Raw genomic sequence first — 12,800 nt, forward strand, 5'->3', positions numbered from 1 at the left:
AACAATTAATCATATGGCCATCTGGACTATTTACATTTTTCAACAGAATCGGCATAGTGAATACACTGCTGATCACACGCAAACACAGTTCACTTTCATAGCAGCCACTTAAAAACAGCATGATCACGTTTCTCGTTGAATATATAATTCTCAACTATCTATGCACTCTCACCTTTTCCCTTCGATTGTGGACTTCAGTGCACAACACATCAGCTGTCTGTGACCAGTCGAAAAAACCTTTCCAAACCTTAGTACTTGGTATTTTAATATCATGACCGCTAACAGACACACACAGCCTACATGATTGTCACGTCATAGTCAACATACTAGAACTAGAGTTCCAGTGTTGGCTATCCATAGCCAGCTAACTAGCTCAGTATCCCACTATGTTTGAGCCTGGTGTTTGAGTAGGCTTAACTAGATAGCTGCATTCACTAGCTAAGTGAAAGTTTTAAAAAATACAACCAAGCTCTATCTCACTTCTCTTGAATTTTTCACAACTGCTCAACTACTGTCTTTCTCTTTGAGTCAACTACTCACCACACTTTATGCACTGCAGTGCTAGCTAGCTGTAGCTTATGCTTTCAGTACTAGATTCATTATCTGATCCTTTGATTAGGACATGTCAGTTCATGCTGCAAGAACTCACACTGCAACGTCCTCCTGAAGTTGTCATAATTACTATGTAAGTCTATGGAAGTGGGTGAGAACCAGGTTTTGTATTGAAGTCAATATACCCAGAGGAGGACGGAAGCTAGATGTCCTCCGGCTACACCATGGTGCTACCCTACAGAGTGCTGCTGAGGCTAATGTAGACCTTTATTGCAAAACAGTGTATTTTAATCAATTATTTGGTGACGTGATTATATTTAGTATATTATCTAAAAAGGTTAACTTTAATGTTTCATTTTTAATGAAATTCACTTTATGAAATCCCCTTTCTCCTCTGAGGAGCCTTCATTTGTCCGCGGCCTTGGGGGTATTGACCTGATTAGACTTAACTTTGGCCTGAGAGAGCAAGATCACCAGCACAATGTTGTCATGTGAGACTAAAAAAGGAACACACATGATCCAATGTTTAATCTTGTCAAATCTGTCACAAGACCATTTGCATCACATTAAACTGTGTATAACAAGTCACACATTCAACACCTTACTGAGAAGGAAAAACAAGTTTATGATCATTGTTAGAGCTGTTCACCATATAGCCTCAAGGTGAGAAACAGGTGTCAAATGCATGTGTGTACTTCATTTGTCAACTACACACATTGGTCATAATACATGGGGTTCATCAAAAGTATGTTGAGTAATCCTATTGCCTTGCTGGCAAAGAGCAACTTTTCCAGGCCCACTTGTCAAAGTGCTGTATGGCAGTTCCTGATTGACCGTTAATAGCTAGAATTTCAGTGTCACCATGCAGGGTGACAGGGGTACAGAGGATCAAGAAGCACAGGTGAGTTCCACAATAAAGAGCTTTATTTCATCTTCAAGCTTAGCATCTCTGCAAATGAACAAATTCAACAAATGAGCACTGTTCCATTTACAGCCTTAGTGTGCCGACATGCATACCTGCAATTCAGGCATCTTGTGATGCAGACTTGTGCCAAAGACACGAGGCAGTCAGCTTCTGCCTAGTACCAAGCCAATAAGATCAGATAATGCAGCCAGTTAGCAAAAGACCTGGACAGTAAATTGGTAGTCTAATGAGTAATATTCACAATATAATCCTTTGATCCACCAAATCCATTTATTTTTAGTGGACTACAAATTTGATCAGAGCTTAGCTGAATGTTAAGAGGCATTGGCTGATCCATTCTGTGCTCGTGGAATTTACCTGGTCACTTCAGCAAATATCTTCCATATCAAGTCCTATGCAAACTAAATGTTTATTAAAACAAGCAGCTTTCCTTTATACAAAAAGTTTACTACACAAAAGGCAACAATCCATTACGGTTGAGAAAAGACAATTTTCAAATCTGGGTAAATTGTAAATTTTATTGGAAAACAAAAATATACAACTTGGAATGGATTATTTGAAGCATGGCCAAAGGCCATAAAAAAGTAGTGAGTAAAACATTAAAAAGCATAGTAAGATTAAAACAAAGTTGTTTTCTGGTAAAGAACAGCAGATACAAAAAGAGTTTAAGTGTACCTAGAAGATACACCTGTGTAGTTTTTTTTTAAATAATTTTCTTTGCAGTAGTGCAATGCTGAGAGATTTCCATATACACTTTGTCCATAGTCCATGCAGAGTTACTCCTCTAGGGCATTTCCATGGCAACATAGCTGCCCCAAGTGACAGGTCACCAATGTTGCCACGCGTCAAGAACAGAGCCGACGTGACGTGAAGATTAAGCGCTCTCCAACCCCTGGGGCTGCGACAGGCACCCGTTTGTACAACCACACCGTCACTCCAAAACACGAGGACAGCAAAAGAAAGGGACATGGGGACTCAGAGCCTATGCAGTTTACATGCAGTTCCTTTGGACAGCAGGGAGGGGGGATATTAAGATTTTACAGATAAATTCCACAGAAGAAAAAAAAGGCAAGTTATTTATACATCTGTACAAGGCCTTCACTTCGCCGTCATCATTTGTACGAACTCTGCAAGGGAGAGAAATAAAAAGCCAATGTTACTCTTCCGATGTCCAAAAGTGGGTTCTTCAATCTGTTAAAGTCATATTTTGTACCAACCTTCATAATTGACCTGGCCATCTCCATCAATGTCTGCTTCTCGGATCATCTCGTCAACTTCCTCGTCGGTCAGCTTCTCCCCAAGGTTCGTCATCACATGGCGCAGCTCAGCAGCACTGATGTAACCGTTCCCATCCTAGAGCAGAGCACACGCTGGTTGAAGAGCACTACCCCACACCAAAACGTTGTCAGGATGAATGCAGATGGGAGTGTTACCTTGTCAAAGACGCGGAACGCTTCTCGGATCTCCTCCTCGCTGTCTGTGTCCTTCATCTTCCTTGCCATCATGGTCAGGAACTCTGGGAAGTCTATCGTTCCATTACCTGGAGAGAGAACAGACAGGCTTAAAGAATATGTTGTGTGTAGTGCCATAAGAGGTGTCGCGTCAGAGCTGGCTCCTCACCATCAGCGTCCACCTCGTTGATCATGTCCTGCAGCTCAGCCTCTGTGGGGTTCTGGCCCAGAGAGCGCATCACGGTTCCCAGCTCTTTGGTGGTGATGGTGCCGTCACCATCCTTATCAAAGAGCGAGAAAGCCTCTTTGAACTCTGCAGAGAGTGAAACAAACATTGAGGTCCCCTGTTGGCAGTTCAAGAGGAAGACGTGACACCTGTGATACAGGAAACCCAAAAAGACCAGTTGCAAAAAAAAATTATACAATTAAAATAAAAAAGTGGCACTATTAAACTCAACATTACCAGGGAGAATTTTCAGAATATCAACTCCTTGACAATACTCTGCATCAATACACTCCACCCTGAACCCTGTCAGCGCAACACCCAAAATGTAATACATCACTCATGTTCCAGATGACAAACCAGCTAGCTGCATTACCATAAGCATTTGGGTGTTCCAACACCAACTGCTCCGTTTGTTTAAACACAAAGGACAGACGGCATGAACAAACAGCAAAGTCAGGGTAGGAAGCAGAATGAATGACAAGCTGTTTGCCAGGAGCCTTGTTGAGCAGTTGTGGCATGCAGCAGCTTGTCAGAGTCATGAAAACCAAGACGTGGCCTGCAGCTGAAAGTACTTTGCGATAGAGGAAATTCCTTTGTTGCAGGGGTACTGTGTAATAAATACAGTCTGCCACTGTGAAGAAACCCTTATGGGTCTACAAACAAAAACACCCTAATTGCCTGCACTATACCAAACAGAAGAGAAAAAAATCCTAAAAGTTAGTAAGTCCTTTGAAATACACGGTACAAGACAGTATCTCAGGGGACACTAGCCTACAAATGACAATTTTCAAATGATGCTCTAGGTAAGCAGCATGTCAGCAAACACCATGAACCAGGATTTAGACTGAAAACTTACACCAATAGGGATGTTAGTGGTTAAGCGCTGAAAAATACATTTGACCAGGCATGCTTATCAGTCTATAGGTTATTTTTCATAATTGTGGAATTAAATTGGCACATGTGTATTTGTTAGTCATCATGCATTTTGTTTACCACACGCAAACAGAGCCTAGTTTGAAGAGGAAGCGCGAGTGTAGCTCCTTAAAAAGCCTACTGTGGTGAAGTCTGCTTTTGTAAGCCCAGTCATAACATTTATAATTATTTGTTGTGTAATCGCGTGTTAACTTGTGGCCACAATTATAAAGGACCCATTTTTACTTCTCAATGTCAACTCGTAAAGCACGCCTCCTAGTCGAATGCACAGGCTATAGCCAGCCTACCATCAACTATCAGCACGTCACCCACCACTCTACAATGGTCAGCCCGAGGCAGTAGATTCATTTAAAACCTGAACATGTTTTATTTCAAATAATGAAGCGTCTTAAGTTGCAAAAATCCATCCATAGAAACAATGTAAAGACTTCCTCATGCCACTAACCAGCATTTTTGTCCTGTTATTGGTTTTCATAGCAACTTTCCTAGTCATTAGAAACCCATCATAGTTGCTATTAGATTTCCTCTTCCATAGACTCAGCTGTTAGTGCTAGCATTATTCACACTTTAGACCAGGGTTCCACAAATAGCATTTTTTGGCAATGTTTGAAATTGACAAATTCCATGTTCAATAATAGGCTATAGCCTTCACTGTAAAACAATAGCCAGCCCGTTTCCATTAAGCTCGGAACGAAAAGTGTAGTACTTGCATGCATAGTATCAGAGGGGAAGACGAAAAGGGAGAGGTTGACTAAACAGTCGTTTTCTACAGCCTTATTTTGGGCCTAAGCAGTTAACAGTAAAATTAACCAAAATGTGCTTCTTTACACCACTATGAAATAAATCTGTCAGCATTTTCTGAACGCTGAAGCCCAAAACAGGTGTCATGTCAACTTAAGTGGCTAGTGAAGTGAAAACCACTACAACCGACGCATGACGTCCCCATGATTCATCACTATCCTGGAGGGGAGCCACTACAGGGAAATCTTTCAGACAAAACGAGTTTAAATTCCTCGATACCGGCATTTATGGTAAGAGTTTTTTTACTGGCAAAAAAAAGGCATTCCTGTCAGCATTCCTGTCACTAACTAGCTAACCGCATTCCATTCAACAACGAGAGGACACACCCATGTCAAAGGCTGCCGCCAGCACAGTCTGGCAGTTGATCAAGGCATAGGCCCTTATGATCACTTTCTGATTAGATCATTTGTGACATGGAAACCATAAAAATGCAAAGTGTAGTGTGTCACTTTCCATGAGTGAGTCCTGTAGACTAGGGTTTAAGGCTTGTCTAATTCTTGTTTTATGACCAGCTTGTCCAACGAAAGCCTTAAAAGGCAAAAATATAAATCCAACGCCGGGTAGGTGGGGGGAGCCACAGTGGGCCACGTGTCAGGGTAGGGACCAGAAGAATACAATGCTGTCTTACCGGCAATCTGCTCCTCTGTTAGCTGATCAGCCTGGGGGTGGAGAGGAGAGGGAATTTAAAACTGGGCCACATGTGAAGTAGCTAAGACAAGTTGACTACTGAGTCAACCTTAACGTTAGCTCTATGGGAAGCCAGCAACTGGCCATCCACGAAGTTATCCAGCAGGTCTATGTATAGTCACATTAGCCAACATTCAGAAATGCATATAGCTACTGCTAGCTATGAAGCTAGCTCGTAGCTAACTCAAATTACCCATCCAGTTTGCTACCCAATGCCAGAAGTAACCTTCAACCATAGATTAACATGAGCTATACTTCAACCCTTGAGTGGCTGGGTTAGTAGTTAGCCAACTAGCTATGAACAATTCTGGAAATGAGGTAAAATAAACAAGTTTCTCTCCCGACTTGCGAGAGCATCACCAAGACTAAGGTTCACAGCAACATTAGCTAGCGTTACTTTAGCTACGTAGATGTTCTATCGGCCGTGAACCATATAGCTGCGGTAACTGTTAGTCAGCTAGTTACTGTAGCTAACATCTCAAGTAGTTCGCATGTTAGCCAGGTACCCCCATTTGACCTAGCCAGGTCGCTCTCGTTTTGATGCCTACAGAATGTTGATTACATTGTAAATGAAAGCATTAGCTAACTACAGTAATTTGCCAAACTATCCGAAAATTGGCGGTAATCTTTGCAAACGTTAAGTCTTGCCAGTAAACTTTAACTAGTTAGCTAGCTAATATAACAATCAACATTGTCCCGTGACTACCACAGTTTGTATAATACTGCACGAGATTAGATTTTTGTTGGTAACTGACTCACGACAACGCGGGTACCTATTAATGTCCGCGGCGACAAAACAAGGTTTGCCCATTCAAACGCAGTATGGCTGTCAAGCAACCACTCATTTGTCGAGAAAAAGACGTAAGGAGAAATGCTGAACCATAAACGAGAAAAATTGGAATTTGCTTCACTTACCATTGCGATATACCTTGTAACAGCGAGATATAGCAAATAATTTTTAGTCGCTAAACTTGCAACCTCACCGAACGCACTGTCTTGCAGACAGTTTGACGCGCCTTTAACGGTTGTTCTTTAACTCCTCCCCCATTTGCTATCCCTCCGCCAACTTCGTTTCTCGTCATTTACTCAATTAGCAAAATCACGCATTTATTAGCATTCAAAAATGATATGAAATGTAAAATTACCTCACCTCTGTAAATATTTCCCCGACATTAATTTATAGCCCATATCTAAACAAAAAAGTGCCTGTAGCAGATTGAACTAGCTAAGTGCGCATGTATACTTTCTGCTAGTCAGTGAAAAAGTACAAGACGTAGTTGGATGAAATAGCTAGCTCTGATTGGTGTGTTTGTACCTGCAATGCGTCACTGCTTGGATTTGGGCTGCGGCTGCATTGTAGTCCACACAGACATGGAATTGCCACAGGCACAGCATAGAAGACGTAGCAGTCTGTAGTGTAGGAACGATCTCGTAGATTGAGTATCATACATAAGGCTGTAGATGAAAGTGACATGCATTCCGTTTCAGAGAGCTGCTCATTATAGTATACATTGCACAGACTCCATGATCCACTTTTTCTGGTGGGGACCGTTTTAAAAAAAGGTAGTGCCACAGCTTTCAGAATCAACACATTTTATTATATTTTATTACATCCAATTTTTTATTGTATTTTTATTTCACCATTATTTAACCAGGTAGGCTAGTTGAGAACAAGTTATCATTTGCAACTGCGACCTGGCCAAGATAAAGCATAGCAATTCGACACATACAACAACACAGAGTTACACATGGAATAAACAAAACATACAGTCAATAATACAGTAGAACAAAAGAAAACAAAAAGTCTATATACAGTGAGTGCAAATGAGGTGCAAGTAGAGATACTGGGGTGCAAAGGAGCAAGATAAATAAATAAATACAGTATGGGGATGAGGTAGGTAGATAGATGGGCTGTTTACAGATGGGCTATGTACAGGTGCAGTGATCTGTGAGCTGCTCTGACAGCTGATGCTTAAAGCTAGTGAGGGAGATATGAGTCTCCAGCTTCAGAGATTTTTGCAGTTCGTTCCAATCATTGGCAGCAGAGAACTGGAAGGAAAGATGACCAAAGGAGGAATTGGTCACCAGTGAGTGCATGCTACGAGTGGGTGCTGCTATGGTGACCAGTGAGCTGAGATAAGGCGGGGCTTTACCTAGCAGAGACTTGTAGATAACCTGTAGCCAATGGGTTTGGCGACGAGTATGAAGCGAGGGCCAACCAACGAGAGCGTACAGGTCGCAATGGTGGGTAGTGTATGAAGCTTTGGTGACAAAACGGATGGCACTGTGATAGATTGCATCCAGTTTGTTGAGTAGAGTGTTGGAGGCTATTTTATAGATGACATCACCGAAGTCGAGGATCGGTAGGATGGTCAGTTTTATGAGGGTATGTTTGGCAGCATGAGTGAAGAATGCTTTGTTGCGATATAGGAAGCCGATTCTAGATTTAATTTTGGATTAGAGATGCTTAATGTGGGTCTGGAAGGAGAGTTTACAGTCTAACCAGACACCCAGGTATTTGTAGTTGTCCACGTATTCCAGAGTAGTGATGCTGGACGGGCGAGCAGGTGCGGGCAGTGATTGATTGAATAGCATGAATTTAGTTTTACTTGCGTTTAAGAGCAGTTGGAGGCCACGGAAGGAGAGTTGAATGGCATTGAAGCTCATCTGGAAGTTAGTTAACCTCCAAAGAGGGGCCAGAAGTATACAGAATGGTGTCGTCTGCGTAGAGGTGGATCAGAGAATCACCAGCAGCAAGAGCAACATCATTGATGTATGAAACATGTTGGGAAAGAGATTCTAGATCAGGGGTGTCAAACTCGTTTTGCCCTAGGATGCCGCATTAGGTCTTTAACGAGGTCTAGAGTGCCGCCCTGAAAATGTGTTATATTTCCTCACTGTCAAAATTTCAACCAACACAAACCCTTATTTTTAACTAGGCAAGTCAGTTAAGAACAAATTCTTATTTTCAACAACAGCCTAGGAACAGTGGGTTAACTGCCTTGTTCAGGGGCAGAACAACAGATTTGTACTTTGTCAGCTCAGGGATTCAAACTTGCAACCTTTCAGTTACTAGTCCAACGCTCTAACCACTAGGCTACGCTGCCGCCACATTTCTAATATAGCCCCACCAAGCCAAACAGAACTGACTCCAACCACACATGACCATCTTTTCCTCTTTATATTTTATTTAGTTTTCACTTAACTTATATTTTAGATAGGTAGTAGCCTATCTTTAATTTCCCTACTTTGCATTTATTTAGGGCCTACAACCTACAACCTACCCTTCCCCCTATTTGCTACCCTTACCCTAATATGGGTTCTTATCCTCTAAACCAGTGCTTCCCAAACTTTTTATAGTCCCGTACCCCTTCAAACATTCAACCTCCAGCTGCGTACCCCCTCTAGCACCAGGGACAGCGCACTCTCAAATGTTGTTTTTTGCCATCATTGTAAGCCTGCCACACAGGCTTACAATAAACATTAAACATAAGAATGAGTGTGAATTTTTCTCACAACCCGGCTCGTGGGAAGTGACAAAGAGCTCTTATAGGACTATGGCACAAATAATAATATAATAATAATTGATAATCTTTCTCTTTATTTAGCCATCTTACATATAAAACCTTATTTGTTCATCACAAATGGTGAATAACTCACCACAAGTTAATGAGAAGGGTGTGCTTGAAAGGATGCACAAAAATCTCCAATGTTGGGTTGTATTGGAGAGAGTCTCAGTGTTAAATCATTTTCCACACACAGTCTGTGCCTGTATTTAGTTTATGCTAGTGAGGGCCGAGAATCCACTCTCACATAGGTACGTGGTTTCAAAGGGCATGAGTGTCTTAACAGTGCGATTTGCCAAGGCAAGAAACTCTGAGTGCAGCCCTATCCAGAAATCTGGCAGCGACTTCTGATTCAATTTAATTTTCACAGAACCGCTTGTTGCAATTTCGATGAGGCTCTCTTGTTCAGATATCGGTAAGTGGACTGGAGGCAGGGCATGAAAGGAATAAAGAATCCAGTTGTTTGGGTCGTCTGTTTCGGAAAGTACCTGAGTAATTGCGCATCCAACTCACTCAGGTGTTTCACTATATCACATTTGACATTGTCCGTAAGCTTGAGTTCATTTGCTCACAAAAAAAATCATACAATGATGGAAAGACCTGTGTGTTGTCCTTGTTAATGCAGACAGAAAAGAGCTCCAACTTCTTAATCATAGCCTCAATTTTGTCCCGCACATTGAATATAGTTGCTGAGAGTCCCTGTAATCCTAGATTCAGATCATTCAGGCGAGAGAAACTCGTCAACATGCAAGCGGCCAGACAAGTGAAAATTATTGTCAGTAAAGAAAACATTAAGCTCATCTCTCATTTAAAAAAAAACCTGTCAATACTTCGCCCCTTGATAACCAGCGCACTTCTGTATGTTGTAAAAGCGTTACATGGTTGCTGCCCGTTTCTGCATAATGCAGAAAATACACGAGCGTTCAGGGGCCCTGCTTTAACAAAGTTAACCATTTTCACTGTAGTGTCCAAAACGTCTTTTAAGCTGTCAGACATTCCCTTGGCAGCAAGAGCCTCTCGGTGGATGCTGCAGTGTACCCAAGTGGCATCAGGAGCAACTGCTTGCACGCGCGTTACCACTCCACTATGTCTCCCTGTCATGGCTTTTGCGCCATCAGTACAGATACAGATACCAACAAAGTTGTCCAGTACTTTAAAAATATCCTCTCCTGTTGTCCTGGTTTCCAGTGGTTTGCAGAAGAGGATGTCTTCCTTAATTGACCCCCCATAAACGTAACGGACATATACTAGGAGCTGTGCCAGGCTCGCCACCTCTGTTGACTCATCCAGCTGTAATGCATGTAATTCACTGGCTTGTATGCGAAGCAGTAATTGTTTCAAAACATCTCCTGCTGTGTCACTGATGCATCGTGAAACAGTGTTGTTTGATGAAGTCATTGTCTGTATAGTTTTTTGGTCTTTTCCCCCAGCATTGTCCCAGCCATATCCGCTGTAGCAGGAAGAATTATGTCCTCCACAATGGTATGGGGCTTGCCTGTCCTAGCCACTCGGTAGCTCACCATATAAGACGCTTCTAGCCCCTTCTTATTAATGGTATCTGTTGCTTTTATACATGTCTTCCTACTCGAAAGTCGTCTTTATTCTCGCTCCAAAAAAATCATGTGGCTTATTTTTCTAATTGCCATGTTTCGTTTCTAAATGTCTGCGCAAGAGAGAAGGTTTCCCGCAAGAGAGTAACGGTTAATGTGATTGGATGTTAATTATTTGACTAGGCTACCTGTATGAGACATTCTGTTGTTACTACACTAGATGGTTTAATTTGATTTTTGGCAGTGAAACGAGGCTACTCAGGCGAGAAAAAAAACTCACCCAAATGTATAGCCCCGTTGGAAAATATAAATGTACCGTTTGAAAATGTGAACAAAAAAAACATTTAAAAAAATGTATTATAGTTGAATCATGTTTTAATGTGAATCACATTTTTATTTGGCGTACCCCCGACGGCATTGCGCGTTCCCCAGTTTGGGAATACCTGCTCTAATCCTACCCCCGCCCGTTACCCTAATCCTGTCCGTGTCCTCTCCCCCACCCCTCCCTATTCATCTAATATTATTGACTTTATTATCATCTACTATCTTATCTAATTTCTTAGTTCTCTTTTATCCTTCTAAAGTTTGTTTAAAATAATGTGGTCCCCAACCAGGGGTACCAGGGGTACTAGGACCCCTAGGGATACTTGGCCTACCCACAGGGGGTACTTGAGAAGACTCATGAGACCATGGGCCTACTGGTAAAATGCACATGAGCGGGTACTTCAGGGGTACTCCGGGCAGAGCAAAATTCAGTTGGTGGTACAGTAACTGAAAAAGGTTGGGAACCAATGCCCTAGAGCACATTTAAAATTACATTTAAAGCCACATTTAAGCAAAGGAATGTCTTGATCTAACCATGCCCTCCCTCCTTGATCCTTGCATCTTCCTCCCACCCAAGATAACTACATATATATGGACAGAAAAGAGCAGCTCTGCTATCCCATCAGGCCCAGTTAGTCTTAAATGTCCAAATTGGCAAAAAATTGTCCTTCCATCACTTTTTGAATTTTCTATGCTCCCTGACTGTCTAGCTTTCATTTAGGTGATTATTAGCGAGCTGGAAACTGTATGAATGTAGGTCCATTATCATTTCTACACAGTTTTGATTTATTTTAGTCATTTTAAAGTATTTTTTGTTTGCCCCCCCGCAAAAGAATAAGATATATGTATATATACACATACACATATACACATACACACAGTGCATTAAGAAAGTTTTCCACATTTTGTTACGTTACAGCCTTATTCTAAAATGTATTAAATTGTCATCCCCTCTCATCAATCTACACACAATATCCCATATTGACAAAGCAAAAACAGGTTTTTAGACATTTTAGCAAATTTATACAAATAAAAAACTGAAATAGCACTCAGTACTTTATTGAAGCACCTTTGACAGCGATTACAGCCTCGAGTCTTCTTGGGTATGACACTAGAAGCTTGGCACACCTGTATTTGGGAAGTTTCTCTCATTCTTCTCTGCAGTTCCTCTCAAACTCTGTCAGGTTGGATGGGGAGTGTCACTGCACATCTATTTTCAGATCTCTGTAGAGATGTTCGATCGGGTTCAAGTCCGGGCTCTAGCTGGGCCACTCAAGGACATTCAGAGACTTGTCCCGAAGCCACTCATGCGATGTTTAGGCTGTGTGCTTAGGGTCATTGTCCCGTTGGAAGGTGAACCTTCACCCCAGTCTGAGGTCCTGAGCGCTCTGGAGCAGGTTTTCATCAAGGATCTCTCTGTACTTTGCTCCATTCATCTTTTCCTCGATGCTGACTAGTCTTCCAGTCCCTGCCGCTGAAAAACATCCCCACAGCATGATGCTGCCACCACCAAGCTTCACCGTAGGGATGGTGCCAGGTTTCCTCCAGACGTGACGCTTGGCATTCAGGCCAAAGAGTCAAATCTTGGTTTCATCAAACCAGAGAATCTTGTTTCTCATGGTCTGAGAGTCCTTTACCTACCTTTTAACAAACTCCAAGCGGGCTGTCATGTGCCTTTTACTGAAGAGTGGCTTCCGTCTGGCCACGCTACCATAAAGGCCTGATTGTGATTGGTGGAGTGATGCAGAGGTGGTTGTCCTTCTGGAAGATTCTTGCTCTGACATG

The 12,800-nt window shown here is 42.0% G+C and overlaps 1 protein-coding gene across 1 annotated transcript; it reads right to left on the reverse strand.

Annotated features, from left to right (window-relative positions):
- Positions 1-1,975: 1,975 nt before the first annotated feature.
- calm2a (calmodulin 2a (phosphorylase kinase, delta)) lies at positions 1,976-6,554 on the reverse strand. The gene is given in 6 exon segments (NM_001139713.1): positions 1,976-2,604; positions 2,695-2,830; positions 2,911-3,017; positions 3,098-3,241; positions 5,517-5,547; positions 6,491-6,554. Coding segments are annotated over 6 exon segments (450 nt in total). The 5' UTR covers positions 6,494-6,554; the 3' UTR covers positions 1,976-2,575.
- Between the last annotated feature and the right edge of the window lie 6,246 nt (positions 6,555-12,800).

The sequence above is a fragment of the Salmo salar genome, chromosome 18, assembly GCF_965601325.2.
Source record: "Salmo salar chromosome 18, fSalSal1, whole genome shotgun sequence".
In the NCBI taxonomy this organism is placed as follows: domain Eukaryota; kingdom Metazoa; phylum Chordata; class Actinopteri; order Salmoniformes; family Salmonidae; genus Salmo; species Salmo salar.